At 41.0% G+C, this 16,440-nt stretch overlaps 3 protein-coding genes across 4 annotated transcripts; all 3 read right to left on the reverse strand.

Moving 5' to 3' along the window:
• Positions 1-391: 391 nt before the first annotated feature.
• Positions 392-3,972, reverse strand: LOC111225932 (putative nuclease HARBI1). Its single transcript, XM_022750989.1, has 4 exons — positions 3,682-3,972; positions 2,060-2,608; positions 1,796-1,956; positions 392-1,256 (listed from the first exon to the last, which is right to left on the reverse strand). The coding sequence occupies exons 1-4, from the start codon at positions 3,844-3,846 to the stop codon at positions 824-826; spliced, it is 1,308 nt and encodes a 435-aa protein (XP_022606710.1). The 5' UTR covers positions 3,847-3,972; the 3' UTR covers positions 392-823.
• A 1,134-nt stretch (positions 3,973-5,106) lies between these two features.
• tpgs1 (tubulin polyglutamylase complex subunit 1) lies at positions 5,107-7,963 on the reverse strand. Its single transcript, XM_022750969.1, has 2 exons — positions 7,626-7,963; positions 5,107-6,440 (listed from the first exon to the last, which is right to left on the reverse strand). The coding sequence occupies exons 1-2, from the start codon at positions 7,961-7,963 to the stop codon at positions 5,768-5,770; spliced, it is 1,011 nt and encodes a 336-aa protein (XP_022606690.1). The 3' UTR covers positions 5,107-5,767.
• Positions 7,964-8,994: 1,031 nt separating this feature from the next.
• Positions 8,995-15,051, reverse strand: isyna1 (inositol-3-phosphate synthase 1). 2 transcript variants are annotated; one of them, XM_022751339.1, is made up of 11 exons: positions 14,818-15,051; positions 14,378-14,502; positions 14,107-14,268; positions 13,323-13,452; positions 12,918-13,111; positions 12,649-12,798; positions 11,787-12,002; positions 11,164-11,328; positions 10,963-11,076; positions 10,175-10,392; positions 8,995-9,977 (listed from the first exon to the last, which is right to left on the reverse strand). In XM_022751339.1, exons 2-11 carry the CDS (start codon positions 14,489-14,491, stop codon positions 9,782-9,784), a joined length of 1,659 nt encoding a protein of 552 aa, XP_022607060.1. In that variant the 5' UTR covers positions 14,492-14,502; positions 14,818-15,051; the 3' UTR covers positions 8,995-9,781. The 2 variants fall into 2 exon arrangements, with proteins under 2 accessions (XP_022607060.1, XP_022607061.1); XM_022751340.1 differs by having other exon boundaries at positions 14,966-15,016.
• Between the last annotated feature and the right edge of the window lie 1,389 nt (positions 15,052-16,440).

Consider the following 16,440-nt stretch of genomic DNA (forward strand, 5'->3'; position numbering starts at 1 on the left):
GTCGTAGTGGCTCTGAACTGTGAAAGCAGCGACATCTCGTGGCCTTAGAGTACAGTTGCATGCAACATCTGTAGTATAAAGTATTCATTCAGTAAGTTCACAAAGCAAATGAGGACGCTTAGCATTGAGGAATATGTGGGATCTGCAGCTGCATCTCCATGATCACTAAGATGTTTCATCTCAGGTTTACGTATCATGCTTATGCTTATCCTGCATTCTTCTTGCTTTTAGGAAACATCTATCTATCCATCTATCTATCTGCACATCACATCTAACTTTCTTTAAATAAAACAGGGACCTTTATGCAATGATGCAATTCATACAAATGTGCGAAATAAATGATATGTAGAAACAGTTTTATTAAAAGATAGAAGACATAATTGTTTGACAGATTTAAAAACAAAATGGATAAAAGACTATTTCACTGTTCTAACATCCTTACCAGTAGTGGAACTAAACATGTGAAGTTTGGACAGATGGTGGCACCAGAGTGAAGACAGGCTCCTGACTAAATCAAGAGTGTTGAGTGTTTTTCTTCCATGGATGTATTCTGACTTTAGGGCACCACACTGCCAGGTTTGGCTTTTTTTTATAATCAGTGTGAGCTTTACTGCATCAGGTTGAAGTGCATTTAAGTTCTACAGGTTTGAGATGCTAATATTACCTTGCTTTAACTTGCCTGGCTACAGTTAGCATAGAGGTACATGTGACTGACAGTTCAGACGGACATTGCTATCTTTATAGCTATACTGGTAGTGTAACAAAAAATATAATAGCATGAGTACAAAAGTTTAGAAGGATTATCAATAATATTAGTCCTTTATCAATTGTTTTGCTGTTGAAAATAGTCACAGAAGAGTTGTCGAACCTCCTCAGCATGACTTTGATCCATACTGGTAGAGAGGAGCTGCTTGTGGCTGGGCTGAGGGCTCTCTGCCTCGACCACCTCCACCTGCCACCCTGCCTTGAAGGCGTCACCGTGGGACTCGCACATGTTGTGCAGAATGCAGCAAGCCAGGATCATGGTGGGTACCACGTCCAGTCCACAGTCGTTCCTCTTGCTCAGGCACTGCCAACGTGCCCTCAGCCTCAGCAACGCCTCCTCGGACACGCGGAGCGCTCTGGTGATCCGCCGGTTAAAGAGTCGCTGCGGCTCTGTCAGTGCTGCGTGACTTGCCCTCCTGCCTTTTTCTTCAGGATAAGCCTTCATTAGCCAGGTCTGAAGCGGGTAGCAGGCCTCCCCCAGCAGCACATACCTGGACATGACAGATGGTTTTCAGTCAGTTATGGTCTGAAAAAACACACCGGGACACTTTAATATTAAAACTAAACATGTTTGACAGGATTGTGACAACATCCACTGTCTTGACATTCAGTTAGGGGGCAAAGCTTTAAATCTTAAACCCCTGTTCACAGAAAAAACTGTTACTATAAAAAAAAAACAAGGTTATAACCAGGCTTAAAACAAACAGGAATGTATAGTAAATGAATGAAAGTAAAACTACATTTGTCAAGTTTCTGCATTTTTATGATTAAATTTAGTGAGTTGTGTGTTGTCCCCTGCCTTTTTATCGAACCTTTTTTTTCACACACGCATATTAAGTCCTTTTGCCTTAATGCCAGATGAGTGACAAATGCGGAGTAAAAACCTAATAAACAAAATAAAATAATGGAAAAGACTAGCAATTTACCTCTACAGTGTGTATATTGTATCCTTAAATGCCTGTAAAATGAGATTTACTTGGTACTGAATTGGATCCTGATTCAACTGTCATGCTGCTGGTTTTAACTTAACCGAAGTGGTTTTCCGACAAAGATAGGTAGCAGGGCTGGTGATAGTCCACCCTCTGCAGCTGTGGCCCACAGTGATGAGTTCTGTAAGATGTCAGCTGGGTCTGTCCCACCTGGGAAACTGGCACACACATCCCAGAATTGCCCCCGTCCACTGACAGCCACCTGAAACAGCAGAGAGACAGAAAGAGGCTAGAAGTCATAATCTGATGTAGGACAACTAATGAGCATGTATTTGCAGCAGCACAGATGAAGGTGCCTTTTCTACCTGAGACAGCACTGAGAGCCAGCCGGCAGGGTTAGCATAGTCAGATGCATTGTTTGATGGAGTGATGATGGCTGTGTGGAGTGTTGCGATGGCAGCGACACAGTGAGGGAAGCCCAGGTGGGAGAGGAAGAGCTGGGCTGAATCCTCCAGCTCCTGCTCATCGGGGGGGCGCAGGTAGATTGAGCTGAGGAGTGCCACGATGGCGTGACACATGTCTCTAACACACCTGCAAACAGTGGACTTCCCCACACCGAACAGGGTGCTGATGGTGCGGTACTCGATGTTTGACGCCAGACGCCACAAAGCCACAGCCACACGTTTCTCCACAGGCAGCGCCAGGCGGAAGCTGGTGTCCTGGCGAGCCAGACGGGGCCTCAGTTTGTCACAGAGGTAGAAGAACGTCTCCCGGCTCATGCGGAACTTATCCAGCCAATCAGAGGGCTGGAATTCTGTCATCACCACACGCTCCCACCAATCAGTGCTTGGAGTGGTGGTCCAGGGACGAGTGCGGATGCGGATGTTGGAGCGGATACTTCCTGCTATCATCATCTGAGGAGGGATCAAAAATAAAATAAAATACATTTTCTTTGAATCAGTTCAGAGATTTTATGACATTTGTTAACTGTTGAAAGGACCCATGTTTTGTTTCTTTGACCAGTGCCTGAATTTCATTACCAATTCTAGCTGATTAATTTTTATGACACTTGTAGCCAGATTTTATATTCAAGAATGCAGACATTCCTACATTAAAACATTTTTCCTTGCTCTGTTTGGTAAAATTAAAAACAATATCTGTATCACCACCTATAGTGCAAATAGAGAAGCTGTCAAAACACATATTTGTGTGTCTGTTTTGGTATGATCTGTGCAGCATACCCCCTGTCTTTACTTTATGTTTGTTGTCAAGTACAATTGCAAATTTGGAGTTTCTTTTCTTTGAGCTGTAAGAATTCACTGATTAATCGATTAGTCAATCAAGAAAAAATTAATCTGCAGCAATTTTAATACTCATTTCATTCTCATTCCAGTCCATTTTTAGCAGAAATGCATAACAACTGGTCTGGTTTCAACTTCTAAATTCTCAGCTTTCTCTGTTTTATATTATTGTAAATTCCAAAATTTGGGGGTTTTGTATTGTTGGTCAGACAATTGTGACAGGCATTTAAAAATAATTTCTGACATTTTTATGGACCTAACAAGAGATCGATTACTGAGAATAATAGAATTATAATATTATAAATTAGTCATTGTTGCAGCTCTATTTATGTTAACTTCTGCTCTATGGTATTGGCACACTTCTGTATCCATCTAGTTCCTGCCAAAGGGGCTTCTCCAAAGTACTTAATTAAGGTCTGAATTTTTAAAAAAGAGAATGTCAGTTTTTGATTTTTAATAAATTTGCAAACTTTTCCAAAAACATGTTTTCAGTTTATTATTATGGGTTACTCCGTGTAGATTAATGGGAAAAAATGGCAGTTTTATCTATTTAAATTTAGATCTACAGAACAAAAATGTGTGCAAAAAGTGAAGGGGTCTGAATACTTTCTGAAGCTACTGTATGTGATCAGGCCAGGTTTTCGGTTGTGTGGGACATAAAACGAGACAGAGAGGAAGCGACTGACCATGAGCATCCTCCTCTGTCTCTGGAAGAAGTACTGTCGGTGTCGGATGCGTCTTTGGATCTCATTGCGCCTCTGGGTGTTTGCGTTGTTTATGTCTCTCCTGCGCTTCAGCAGCATGTAGGTCATCAGGAACATGAACGACCGCAGCTGCTCCTCTTCCTCCATTTTCACGACTTCAACCGGGAGACAGCACGCAGGACATGAAGTTACGGTGGTAAAAGTACTACAGCAGCTCAGGTGTTGTCGCACCTATTGTCATTTTATCATATGGCTACTGCAAGCTTGTGTACATCCGCTTTCTTCCTGTTTGTGTCTGACTGACCAGCACAAAGGTGCTGCCATCTGGTGTCTCAAAATAAGCAGTGGTTGAAAGGATGTTTCTTGTCCGAGAAATCATCAGAATCATTTACATAAGAGGTAGCAACAAAACAGTGTAAAAAATAAAACTCCATTACAATGAATGAAGTACAGAATTATTAGAGGGAAAATAGACCAGCGTTTGTGTTATATTATTATAAGATCATTATTACTGATGCATTAACATGTAAGAGACAGAACTTAAATTTTGTAGTTCATTTAAACTGTTTACACAGTAAAATGCTGGGTAGAGTAATAGTATGTATAAACTGCTAAAGCAGATGTATGGCCTTTGTTGTTAAGCACTGTGAACAAATGTATTTTTATTTGTAATAACAGTTAAAACGGCTGAGTGTTTGTGTTTATTTTGGAGGGCTGGCCATCAAAGCCTGCATGTCAGTACAGTGATAGGTACAAAATTACAGCTGTTTGCTTGAGTGAGTTACCTGGATTTTCTCTCTGCAGTGTGACTTTTGTGAGCTGTTCATATACCACCAACCTATACAGTATGTAAGAATATAATACAATGTATTATTTATTATTATTATTTATAATTTTTCTCTGAATATGAATGTGAAAATGTAGACAATCTGGAGTTATGCTGATATGTTATTTGCTCAGTGAACCTGTGTTTTGTATTTCTTGCATACAGAACTTTCTGTGGCATATTTCTATTCCAATAGAATGCCTACAGTATAAGTACTTAGTCTGGGTATTGAGGGTAATTTTTAAGAGCTTTCTCATCTAAGTTAATATGGTTCTGTTTCTAGTCTTCTATCTTTCTCTTTCTTCTCTTGCTGGAGATAGGTCTATCTGTGGTCTTTGAGTGGCTTGTCCATGTATCAGTGAGTCAAGGGTGAGGAGGAGGGAAATTAAAAGCTCTTTTATTCCTTCGTCAGTCTCATCTTTGTTCTCCCACCTCCAACTCTGCCTGTAAATGCCTTTCTTTGCAACAGTTTGTCAGTGTTTATGAATGTGTGATGAGAGCACTTATATTGCATTCTCTTTCATGGCAGACTCCAAATAAGCATACAAGTGAAATAAGCGAACATCAAGTCTTCTCCTGTATTCCATGTTTATTCCCCCAAATGTTTCCTGCTACAGCAATTTAATTTAATGTTAGCGTTTCTATAACAAAATGTTAGAAATGCTTAAATATATTGCAACAGCATCACAAACTACAGCCTCCACAATGACACAGACCAGTTTAATCCTTATTCCACTGACAGTCTCAACAAAACAGGAAAATGGTTAAAAGAAGAGGATTTATTACAGGGTTGTGGTATTGGATTGCATTAGATGTAGCTCAGTACAGAGTGTTGCTTTCTAAACTGAGTGTTTCGTGGGGAAGGCTCAACAACAATGGAAACAGGATAAATACTGATTTCTAGGAATGTATTTAGTCTGTCCAAGGAACTCTATGTCCTTCACACAGTGCAGTAGCTGCTTGTTGAGTCACAGCAGACATCGTTGACATGAATAAGTTCAAGAACAGACATCAAACAATAGGTTTTATCACGAGTGTTATTATTTGGTTTAGTGTTAGTCAGGAGAGGAGGTAATATCTGTGATAAGTGTGTACGTGTTTTTTTAATTAGGTGTTATATAGACATTTACCATTTAGGCAGCAGTAGGTTAGAGTTCAGAGACAGGACACAGGGTAATTATTTGCTCTATCATACTGTACATAGCTGTAGAATCATAAATTATGAGAAAACAGAGAAGAAACCTAGGACACAACTTTGACTCGGGTGATAAACAGCTCTGCAGCTGCATTCTCAAACTCCTTTGCATCCATGTTGCCACCTGGACCCCGAGCCTGTGCTCCAGATATAGCCTGAGCTAGCTTGCAGGGAGAGAGCTTGGCACTGGCCTCCAGGTAGCGGATAGCCTTCACATTGACTTCCAAGCAGGCATTAGCTTTAGTATTAGCATTAACACAGCAGTTTGCATCACAGCCCTGGGAAGTCTCCAGTGCTTCCTGTAGGGTCCCCAGTACGGCCAGGCACAGCCCCCGCGAGGCAGGCCCTTCGTCTGGGCAGCACACCTCAGCGTAAAGCCTCTGAGCCTGCCGAATGTAGTCTGAGAAAACAGCGCATGTGAGCACACCGTGACGGAAGACATCATATGGGACGGCCTCATGGTCTTGGCAATGGAGACGTCGCAGGAGCGGGGCGGACGTGGAGGCAGGGACTCCGCCTTCACTGCATAGACACTGCAGAGTCTGTGTGTAGAGACCTCCTCTCACCCCTCCTCCTCCTCCTCCTCCTTCTCCCCCTCCTCCTGTGGGGCTGTTGGTGCAGGAGCCTTCAGGACCCTCAGGAACCTCACCTGGATTTCTATGGGGCCCAGTGAGGTTTATGAGGTCGTAGGCCACACGGACGTTGTTGCTGAAGGCAGATCTGGGTTTAGAATGAAGAATGGAATCATTGGTTTGTCTGAAGCAGTTAGAAGGAAGAGCTTGTCTTTAATTATATTCAATTTACTTCTCGAATAACATCAATACAACAAAATGGTAGCCTGTACAACATTGTACTATGACAAAGCCTTATCATGAGTGCTAGGAGGTGGCAGTATATCAAAACAGTCTCTGAAATAGTATAATATTTTGATATGTTTTCAATCCTTGTCTTTTTAATAAAGGTAGATTTTGTTCTCTTTTTAGTAATTTTCTATCAAACATTGAGCTCTGGGGATTATCCACAATAACAGGGACAAAGATAATTTCTCAATGAACAAAATTCCTCAGATACCACATTCTAAAAAGTCTTTTGCAAAGGTTTTATAAGGTGTAACTAATGATGGTTAAAGACCTGTTGAACCATGTTTTATAGGTCTGTCATGAGCCATAAATAAGATCAAATTTAGAATGGCAAGGATGTGGAAAATCTCACATAGTGTTGAGTCTCTAATTATACAGTCAAGTCATTGATAGTCATTAATAAAGGGTGAAGAGTTTATCACTCTCTGTGAATGGTTCTCACAATGATCCAAGTCTGCAGTTGTAAATTTAAAAAGATGGTAAATAATTAATTTTGGTCCAAATGCTCTGCAGTTCTTTTAAAGAAAATCAGAGGTGATATAATCCACTGGGAAGGCCTTCCTGATGAATTAAAGGGCTGGAGGAGAATACACACCAGCCACAACCTGGCAACCCAAAATTTGTTCTAATTAAAAATGACTAATAATAAACCTTTGGTGAAAGGTGTCCAGGTTGTTCTGTTGAGTGAATTATGCCACAAATGTACATGCTGCAGTTTGTTATGATTGCCATTGTCTATAAACATTATACGGTGTATTGTTTATCATAGAATGGTCTGTATTTTCCACTATAATTACTATGGCCAACATAGGTCATAATCACATATTGATTAAACCTGTATATTACTATCATTTTCACAGTGAAGCAAAATTATGCCTAACTGAATTATTAGCTATCTACCACAGAATAAAATATAGGATATGTATTAGAATAGCATGTCAAATGGGTCTGTGATAATTAAAAAAAAAAAACGCCATATATCTCTTTGGAAATTCCATGAAAACAACATGATCCACACTATAATCACACTGTTTCGACCATAGACCTTTGGGAGTGGTGCGCCAGCCGCAGGTGCCACAGTGCCCGGTTGAGATGCTGCTGCTCCTGCGCGCCTGCGCTCAGCGGGCCGTTGTTCAGCTGATCCCCATCGCTGCATCCAGCTGTGCCGGTCTCTGTCACGGAGGCGAGGTTGCAGAAATGGTCGGCTAGGAACCCGATGGGATCGTCCGATCTGGCTTCGACCATCTTCAGGATGGCCCCGCGGAGCAGCTCTCCCACCCCCGCCTGCGATAAAAACTCCCTGTCGCTGTCCGATTTGGTGGCTTTGCCCTCGGGCATCCCAGGAGGAATAACCCCGGACCGGCGTTTCTCTTTGTCCGCCATTACTGTTGACGTCCCGTGTCGCAGCAACGGCAGCGGAAGTGATGGAAGCTCGTTCGGGAAACAGGAAATGGACCAGTTTATACTAGTCGTGATAAATAAAATACTCGTGTAAGCTAATTTTGACTTCTCAGGCCAAACAAAAAATATTTAATAAAAAGTCAAGATTTTTGATTCACTGTGTCAGAATAATGTAATAAAATATTAATTTATAAGATAAAAAGGTAAAATTATGAGATAATAAAAAGAGGAACTTGTGACTAAGTTAAAGTGTTAACTTTTTATATAATAAATTGGGTTTTATGCAACATTTTGCCAATTTCAACTTCCTCCTCTCATATTTTGTTTACTCAATCAAACTTTTGGCTTATCTCATAATTTTGACAGTAAATCCAAACCAAAATGTGACTCTTTTTTTCTTGTCATCACTACTACTAAATTACTAGAAACTACTAAGTAGTCTGAAGCTTTCAGTGGAGTGGGCAATTGCATCCTTTTGGTAATCCAGCCTCATCCAACTCTGTTTTTTTCTTTTTTTCCTTTAAGATTTGAGAAATCCAACAGGATGCTCTGTAGGCTTTTGTAGGTGTGTGTATTCTGTGCATTGATTTTAAATTCTGATACTAGTGCAGGCACAATACCTGAGACTGCAGTACCAGTACCAAACCTCTATCTCAATTTGAGGTTGAGCAATATAAAGAAGGTAAGGTTCTTAAATGTGAAATGTTGTCTAAACACACGCAGCTGTTCAAGAACTTTGGCTAACTACAATACCAAAGTGAGTGTTTGTGTGTGTGCACACAAAGGAGACTCATTTGACCAACATCTGTCACTGATTAAATGGCATTTGCTTATGTGTTCCTTTTACTCATTACCATGTTTTTATATGATGTGTCATATACTTGTTTTAGCAACAATAGCTTTTACCTATTCACACATACAGCATTTGAACTTGACGGCTGAGTAGGAGGAAAAGTGAATTAAAAAAGACAAACAAAATAATTAATGTTTCAGAAATATTAAGTTCAAATGACAATATTTAAACATTTATTATATATAAATAGCCCAAGTGACTCTGCAACAAAATAGTTAAAACTATATCCACATTTCCTGTCATTTAGTTTCACACAAAAAAAGGAAAAAACTACAAAATGCCAGTGATTGACAACAACACAAAATACAGGTTAAGAATATGCTCCTCATTCATCAAGTCCATCTACATCAACAGTTACCTGTTCCATTTTCAGAGCTGCAAGGTCAACACCACATTTTTTTGTAAAACATACAGTATTAATAATATAACCAACAGTATTTCTAAGAACTATACTGTACAGCTGTATTTTACATTTGTACACGGAAACCTACTTGATAAAGTTAAAAGCCACATGAAAGAAATCTAACAGTAAATTCAGAAACAACTGTATTAACAAAAATATTAATGTAATTCTGTAAAAAATATTCGAACAAAATAGTCTGCCTTGAATAATTTTGTGTCATATATAGACTCCGGTGACCGCAGTCAGTGGCTTCACACCGGCCTCTGTCAAAGCAGGACCTATAGCATATCTTTTGCTAACCTCCATTCCTGGTTGCATGTATACGGTGGAAATTTAGCTGCACCATGCCTTTCTTCAACAGACCAAGACTCACAGAATACCAATGATTTTAAATGCATCATACATACATGTCAAGTTGCAAAGTTTTTTATGTTGTTGTTTTTTTTCTGCGATGGCAGCTTGAGAGCTTTTGTTCTTTTTATACAAGGTATTAAGTTTTAAACTGTATTAAGTTTCAGTTCTATTTTGGGCTGTAGTGTTGCAATCATAATGCACATGCTGCATCGTCGACATGTGCACAGATGCCATTTGTTAGAGATATATGGTTCCCGTTGGTGAGAATAGCTTTTTTCATTGCAGCTACTTCACCGTTGCTGTAGGTGGTTTGTGGAGGCAGGAAGTTTCTCTGCAGCTTGTGCTCCAGGAGCATGTGGTTCTGAGGAGGAAGGCCGAGGCACGCTCTGAAAAAAAGAACGAGGCAGACTCTTGTCAATTTCTGCCACAAAAATAGACACCAACATTTCACACCTGTTTACCCGCTTGGGTGATTTAAAGTATCTTTCTCCTACTGAATGTAAATTTTAACTTTTTTGTGAATTATGTGGTAAGGCAGCCCAGGTATAGAAAACCTAAGTCTTGAAGTGAAATTGATCCACACCTCATGATGTTTTCTATGGAGGTTCTCTGGCGGAAGAAGGCGTTGACCACCGGGGTCCCTGATGGGACCAGAGGGGCTTTGCACAAGAAGGAGAGCAGTGCTAAGACACTGTGGAAGGACTGGAAGTCCTCCTCCCCCTGGGGCCGGACAGTCACACGCTGACAAAGCTCTGTCAGGATCACCAGGTCCAGGATGATTGGGCTGGCGAGTAGAGAGTCCTGTTGCGAACACAGAAAGAGGAGGTGAGTTTAATGGTGTGACAGCGGGAGAAAGGAATTGTTTAAGACCTTTATGAACATGTGGAACTCTCAAACCATTTTTGGAAAAAATATTGTTCTCTTCACATGCTGATCACGTGCACTGATCCTGTAACCGTAGCAGTGCCTTTTTAATACTACCACTATACATTAATCCAAATTCATTTTATTTACCATACACATTCAGTGTGTGAACGTAACCTGAATATATGTTATTTGTGTGACGGAATAAATGGTAGAAGGCTAAGCAGGTATGCCAGTGAAACATGAAATAACTATGTCAATGACCTGCATATGTATCTTTAAATTAGCTCCAGCTTGTTAAGAAGGATTAACAGTAAGCTCAGGTACTTCTGAGCCTCTCCCCTCCCTCCTCATCCTCCTTCTCCTCCACAGCTATCAGAGAAAGAAGAATATATCTGAACGTTGAGTTTAGCAGCAATTAGCAGTTTGGATTCTTGCATTAAAAACTGCTCTAATATAGTACGGTGTGGTTTTGCTTGTTTCTAACAAAATATAGTGACCACTGACCTCGCAGGTGTTGTGCAGGGCGATAGTACTGATCCCGCCCATCATTATTTCAGAGGTGTACTCATCCATGGCACGCTTGCTGTCTCCCACATAGGGGACATACTTAATCACCACCTGAAATAATACATAGATGGTTAATAATCCTGATCAGTTATGTTCTGTAATCATCCACATTCTTTATTCTGTGTTTGAGTCACTCACACAGTGGTCAGGTTTCTCTCCTGGCTGATACAGGATGGGGTTTGACTGGACCATGTCATCCACAACGTTGCTCTTGGAGATCTCTTTGGAGCGGAACTGCTGCGGAGCCGACAGGTTTTTCCCATCATTGTTGCCGAGGTGATTGTAGCTGACAATGGAGGTTGGCTGTCGAGGGCAGAGAAACTAGTGGTTAGCTGTATTCCTATCAAAAGGAAGTATAATCCAGTTGTTAAATACATAACCTTTTTGTCCAACACCCTGTCAGAGGAGCTCAAGTACCCTCCACTGACATCACCTGTCATCTTTCAAACATTTTCTTCTGATGTATTCTGATTGTATTGGTTGCATTGTTCAACGATCACCTTTAGTTATCTGTTTTAATTTCTCTACTCACTTAATAACTCGTTTTCACGCACTTTCACCAGCCGCAGGTGGTGTTAATGTGTTTCAGCTGACTCGGGTTGGTGGGAGGGGTGTACTGTGCATTAGGCTTTATAGTAGCTGGTAGTAAACTGTTCATCAGGACAATTATTCCTCTGAACGATGAGCGCCTCAGTCTGATTAGCATCCATTAATTACTTTGATAATCCACCTTCCTTCTATCCATGCATCCTTTCTCTCACCTTGATTCCTGCGCTGACCAGAAAATCCACCAGCACCGACTTGATCTTGGTCTGACCAGACTTGAAGTCATCTCCTCCAATGAACACGCCTCTCTGCTCGGCCAGCTCTATGGCCCCGGGGACGAAAGTGTTCTGTGGGGAGCCGTTGATGAAGGCGCAGCCCTCCAGTATACTGGCCACTGCAAACAGAGTGGAGGGAGAAACCGCCGCTCCGGCCTGAAGGATATAGAAAAAAAAAAAAAAAAAAAGAGCGAGATAATGGCTGTTACAAATTGTATCATCATATTACACCGAAGAACAAAGCTTGACTCACAGGGCTACATATCCCCTGAGACTCTCTTTACAACATCTCTGTATTACAGCTCTATTGTCGGCTTCATGCCTATCTGAAATTGAGCTATTTGCTGAAGATCACAAGTCTGTGAAATAGACTATTATCGTTTCTGACTGCAGGACAAGCATGTGAAGACAGGAGATAAAATAAAAACTCATCCGAGACGCGCAAATCATAATTTTCTTCCCCTGATCTGATATGAAAGGAATAGCTGACCGTTTCAGACACATTATGGCATTTCATTTACAAATACACAGTTAAGTGTTGGGAAAGCTAATCTCTTCATCCTCTAAGCTTTAATAACCACTGAATGTGATGGAGGATTACTGTTTGGTCCTAAACATTAGGAGGAAATCAAAGTTGAATTGGTGATTCATGACTACTGGCCACCAACACAATTCAGGTTTCATGGACGATTAAAGCCTCACTAGTGAAACCAGCTTAAGGATTTGTGTCTTTAGATCTCATACGTTTGAGTATGTTTTATGAATCTGGAAGTTTCTGAACCAAACCAGCTCCTGTTCTCACCTGGATTGCAGCAAGCAGGTTCTTGGCGTTGTCATTGACTCCTGGTATGATATCACAGAAACGCTCGGTGTTCGCCGTCCACAGAACAATGACTTTGTCCACTCCACTCGACTGATGGAAGTCCCTTATGTCAGCTCTGATCTGCTCCACCTGGAAGACCATTTATTCTTTTAACTCAAATTAAAAATCACAACAGAAACAACACAATCTAAAGTGGAATAAATAGATGAAGACGACATAACGCTGCAAGTAAGCCGATCGTGTACTACCTGCTCTGCCAGGGTGCCAGTGAGGACATTGTCGGCTCGGCTCTCTTGATTTGCAGCAATGAATTCTGGGATATAGATGGATGGCCTGGGTTTCATGCCGCTCATGTGTGGTCGGAGCTGCTCTTGTAATGACCAATCCAGCACCTGAGCTCGCTCCATAGCACTGCCCAGATCCATTGCAGACACATCCCAACCTAAAAACACAAACACACAAGTTAAAAAAGAAAAAGATTCCCAAAGATTCCTGAAAAATTGTCAGCCTCTTCTGCCCTGGGGTTGGTTTTCTCTGCTGATAACACTGCTGTTACCTCACTTGCCCTGTCTCTCTCTCACACACACACACACACTTCTCAGTTTCTGCCTCAGAGGTCAAACCTTGAGCAGACTATGTGCAATTGTCCATACCGTCAAAGACAATATCATTAGGATGCACCATGGGCAAGATGTCTCTGAAGGGCACGTTGACCTCGCCCTCAAAGCTTGACCCCAAACAAACAGTAGATGCCTGCAGGAAGGAGCCGAAGTAATTTGCTTCCTTAGAAATGAGGAAGAGAGGAGAGAAAAAACACTGTTATTTCATTCCATCTAAGAAGTATATTTTTTTACTGGTTTTAAGGTTTATTACAAATGTATAATCCTATGAACCACAGCGAGAAATTACCAAAATGTAAATCTTAAGAACCAGCTCATAGAGGCAAAAATGCATGTCCATATAAAGATAAATCCCCAAGACCAGAGTCAGTTAAGCTCTTTACACTCTACTGAACATGTCAGTATAATCAGCTTTTAATGAGTCTCTACCACTCCATCAGGTGACATACAGGAGGCCATATTTACATAATAGGACAAGAAGCTTCACCAGTAGCTTTCAGGTGTTCACATCCTAGTTTAGTCTGGTTATAAAAGGTTCATTCACCAAAACACATTCAATTTATGTTTTTTCCTACCCTAAGACAGCCATTTATTTTGCATCCATTTCAACAAGCATGGAAATTAACTTGCCCAGATTTTAAAGTTGCTTGAGGCACTGTGGCTAATTCCACACAGTGAAGATCATGTCTACCAAGTTTCATTTTTACGTAGATTTCCCATCTCAAATACCACATGCTTCAAGTCTCTGCACGAAATGAATGTAAACAAGCGATCCCTGCATGTAAGTGCACAGACAGGTTTGTGTCACTCCACTCACCTTCTCTCCAGTCTTGGTCATCCAGGTGAGACCCAGCTTGTTGGCCAGAACAGCTGCTGTGACTGTGGTCCCGTTGTTGCCTCCCCAGCCCACCAGCATCACTCCCAGCCGTGGCACATGCCTCTCAGTACAAAATGTCATCTCAGTGGTGTGGGGGGTCACCTGTTCCCCATACGGAGCATGCAGTTAGTGAGAGACTGTACGGATAGTAGATACATACGTTTTATACACAAACATATGGGACAAAATGTGAGAAAGACTGTAGACTTACCATGACTTTGTTCCCTTCTCTCTTCACTGATGTGGTCTGATAGGCATACTGAGCCACAATGTGTTTATCTGTGTACTTCACATTAGGGCTGTTGACGTAGATGTTCACTGACATGGTTGTAGAGTCTGCAAATAAACAGGAGACAATTAATTCAGCCTCTCTCTGAACGGTTGTGTCGAAACTGCACTACGCGTAATTTCCTTAACACGTCATGAGTAATTCATGCTGCCCCGCGTGCCATGTTGAAAAAGGGAAGATATGTTATCTCTAATCTTTTGTGCCCCCCCCCCCCCCCTCTAGATGATAAAACTGTGAAATTATATTACCACATTTTAGACTGTTTTACGTTATTGCTGATCATTAAAAACGGAGATATAGGTAGGTTCATAAATGAATGACTGGTACATACGCACCAAGACCAAACCCGGAAGCTGCCTCACCTTTTCCCGCTTACACAAGAGTAAAGAAGTTTGTAGTTTCTTGGGTGGTTAAAATAAGATAGTACTGGTGCGTCTCGCTGACAGTTCCTCGGCTGTGTGATTAGAAATGTCTAGTCCTTTTCGCCTGAAAGTGCCGGATAGTTCCTACCTCCCCTTAGCTCGTGCGACAGCGAACAAGTGATTATCCTTCCTTCACCAGTGGAACAAACCAATCAGGCTGCTCCGTCTCTGTTACACAACACGCGAGGATGAGAGCAACAGCCTTGTTGCTACAGCAGCAAATGGCCCGGGTTCTCCTCCAGTCAGAATCCACGTAGGCGGGACGGTTCAGTTAAAGTACTCCCTTCTAGAGAGTTCTCTTACCTTTCCAGAATGATGGCGGGTGTCTGTGAGGAGTGGCTCAACCAAATGCCATGCAATTCAAATTCAAATGAAGAAATACATTGCTCATCTATCAGATATTTATTCAGTAATTAATAATTGAAGCGGTGATGTGCATGTCTCCTGTGATAACTCATATTGGTATCTTGTGTATGAGGGATCACCATAAGGTGTTAACAGTTGTGTGCAAAAGTTTGGGGGCATTTTATTTTGTTGATTTTTGCAGTGAAAAGCAGTCAGTATAACAGACTGCAGAAAACTATTAAAAATTGAAAAAAAAAATTAGTGCAGTGTTAGTTGACTGTTTACTTTATTTCGTGAACTTAAAACAAAAAAAAACCCGATTTTTTTTTTTGCACATTCAAAAGTCTGGGTACCTAGTAACACCCCCTTTGGCAGATATCACAGCCCACAAACAACTGTTTTTCATTCTAGGACTTTTCAGCCTCTCTTCTTAGCAGAGCACTTCAAGCTCTAAGATCTCTTTAGGCTGTCTTGCACACACAGCATGTATAAGATCCACACACAGATTTTCAGTAATGTTCAAGTCAAGCTTCAGGTTACTTTTCTTAAAGTAGTTCATGCTTGATTCTGAGTTCTGCTTTCTTGACTGACAGCTGGACATTTAGTATCCATTCTTCCCTCTATCCATTCAGTGTCCCCTGTGCCACTGGTTGCCACACAACCTCGAAGCAAAATATTTCCACCTCTTATGTAACATTTGGCAGAGCAGGGCATTACCAAGTACTGACACAGCACAGACCACAATTAGTTTTTTCTTCTTTTTAAGTTCATGAAAGAAAAAGAACCAACAGTACATTAACATTTGAAGAAAGGTTTGTTTTTTAATGTCTGATTGTCTTTAATGTCCTTTAATGTTTAACTTCTTTTCACCTCAAAAACCATCAAAATATGTAATTTGCCCAAACTCTATCTTTTACCCTTTATATTTAGCAGCCATTGGACATGTTTATTCAATATGTGTTTTATCACATTTCCATGTAAAGACATTTCACACAGAGACCCAGGTGACCTCAGACTTACCTGTATTGATATAAAGACATCCACACATCATGCAGATGTCAATAATTAGAGACAGTGTTATTGTTGTTTAGGCTGCTTCCAACGCACTGAATTAGTAATCAAACAGTAACACGGGTTAAAGTGATGACTTTCAGCTTTAAGTGTGAACACTGTAGGAATCAGTGTCTCTTTACATAGTCCCATGAACTTTAGGATGAA

Source organism: Seriola dumerili, unplaced genomic scaffold, assembly GCF_002260705.1.
Source record: "Seriola dumerili isolate Sdu_G_001 unplaced genomic scaffold, Sdu_1.0 BDQW01000149.1, whole genome shotgun sequence".
NCBI classification, from domain to species: domain Eukaryota; kingdom Metazoa; phylum Chordata; class Actinopteri; order Carangiformes; family Carangidae; genus Seriola; species Seriola dumerili.

Excerpts from the sequence above, each read along its gene's own strand:
- tpgs1 (XM_022750969.1), bottom strand. The coding sequence starts at position 7,963 with ATGGCGGACAAAGAGAAACGCCGGTCCGGGGTTATTCCTCCTGGGATG. Across the intron at positions 6,441-7,625 it reads CTGGCGCACCACTCCCAAAG|ATCTGCCTTCAGCAACAACG; the intron begins GTCTATGGTCGA and ends TTCTAAACCCAG.
- isyna1 (XM_022751339.1), bottom strand. The coding sequence starts at position 14,491 with ATGTCAGTGAACATCTACGTCAACAGCCCTAATGTGAAGTACACAGAT. Across the intron at positions 13,453-14,106 it reads TGACCAAGACTGGAGAGAAG|GAAGCAAATTACTTCGGCTC; the intron begins GTGAGTGGAGTG and ends CTCATTTCTAAG. Across the intron at positions 13,112-13,322 it reads TAATGATATTGTCTTTGACG|GTTGGGATGTGTCTGCAATG; the intron begins GTATGGACAATT and ends TTGTGTTTTTAG.
- LOC111225932 (XM_022750989.1), bottom strand. The coding sequence starts at position 3,846 with ATGGAGGAAGAGGAGCAGCTGCGGTCGTTCATGTTCCTGATGACCTAC. Across the intron at positions 1,957-2,059 it reads GGCTCTCAGTGCTGTCTCAG|GTGGCTGTCAGTGGACGGGG; the intron begins GTAGAAAAGGCA and ends CTGCTGTTTCAG. Across the intron at positions 1,257-1,795 it reads TTTGTCGGAAAACCACTTCG|GTATGTGCTGCTGGGGGAGG; the intron begins GTTAAGTTAAAA and ends TGTCATGTCCAG.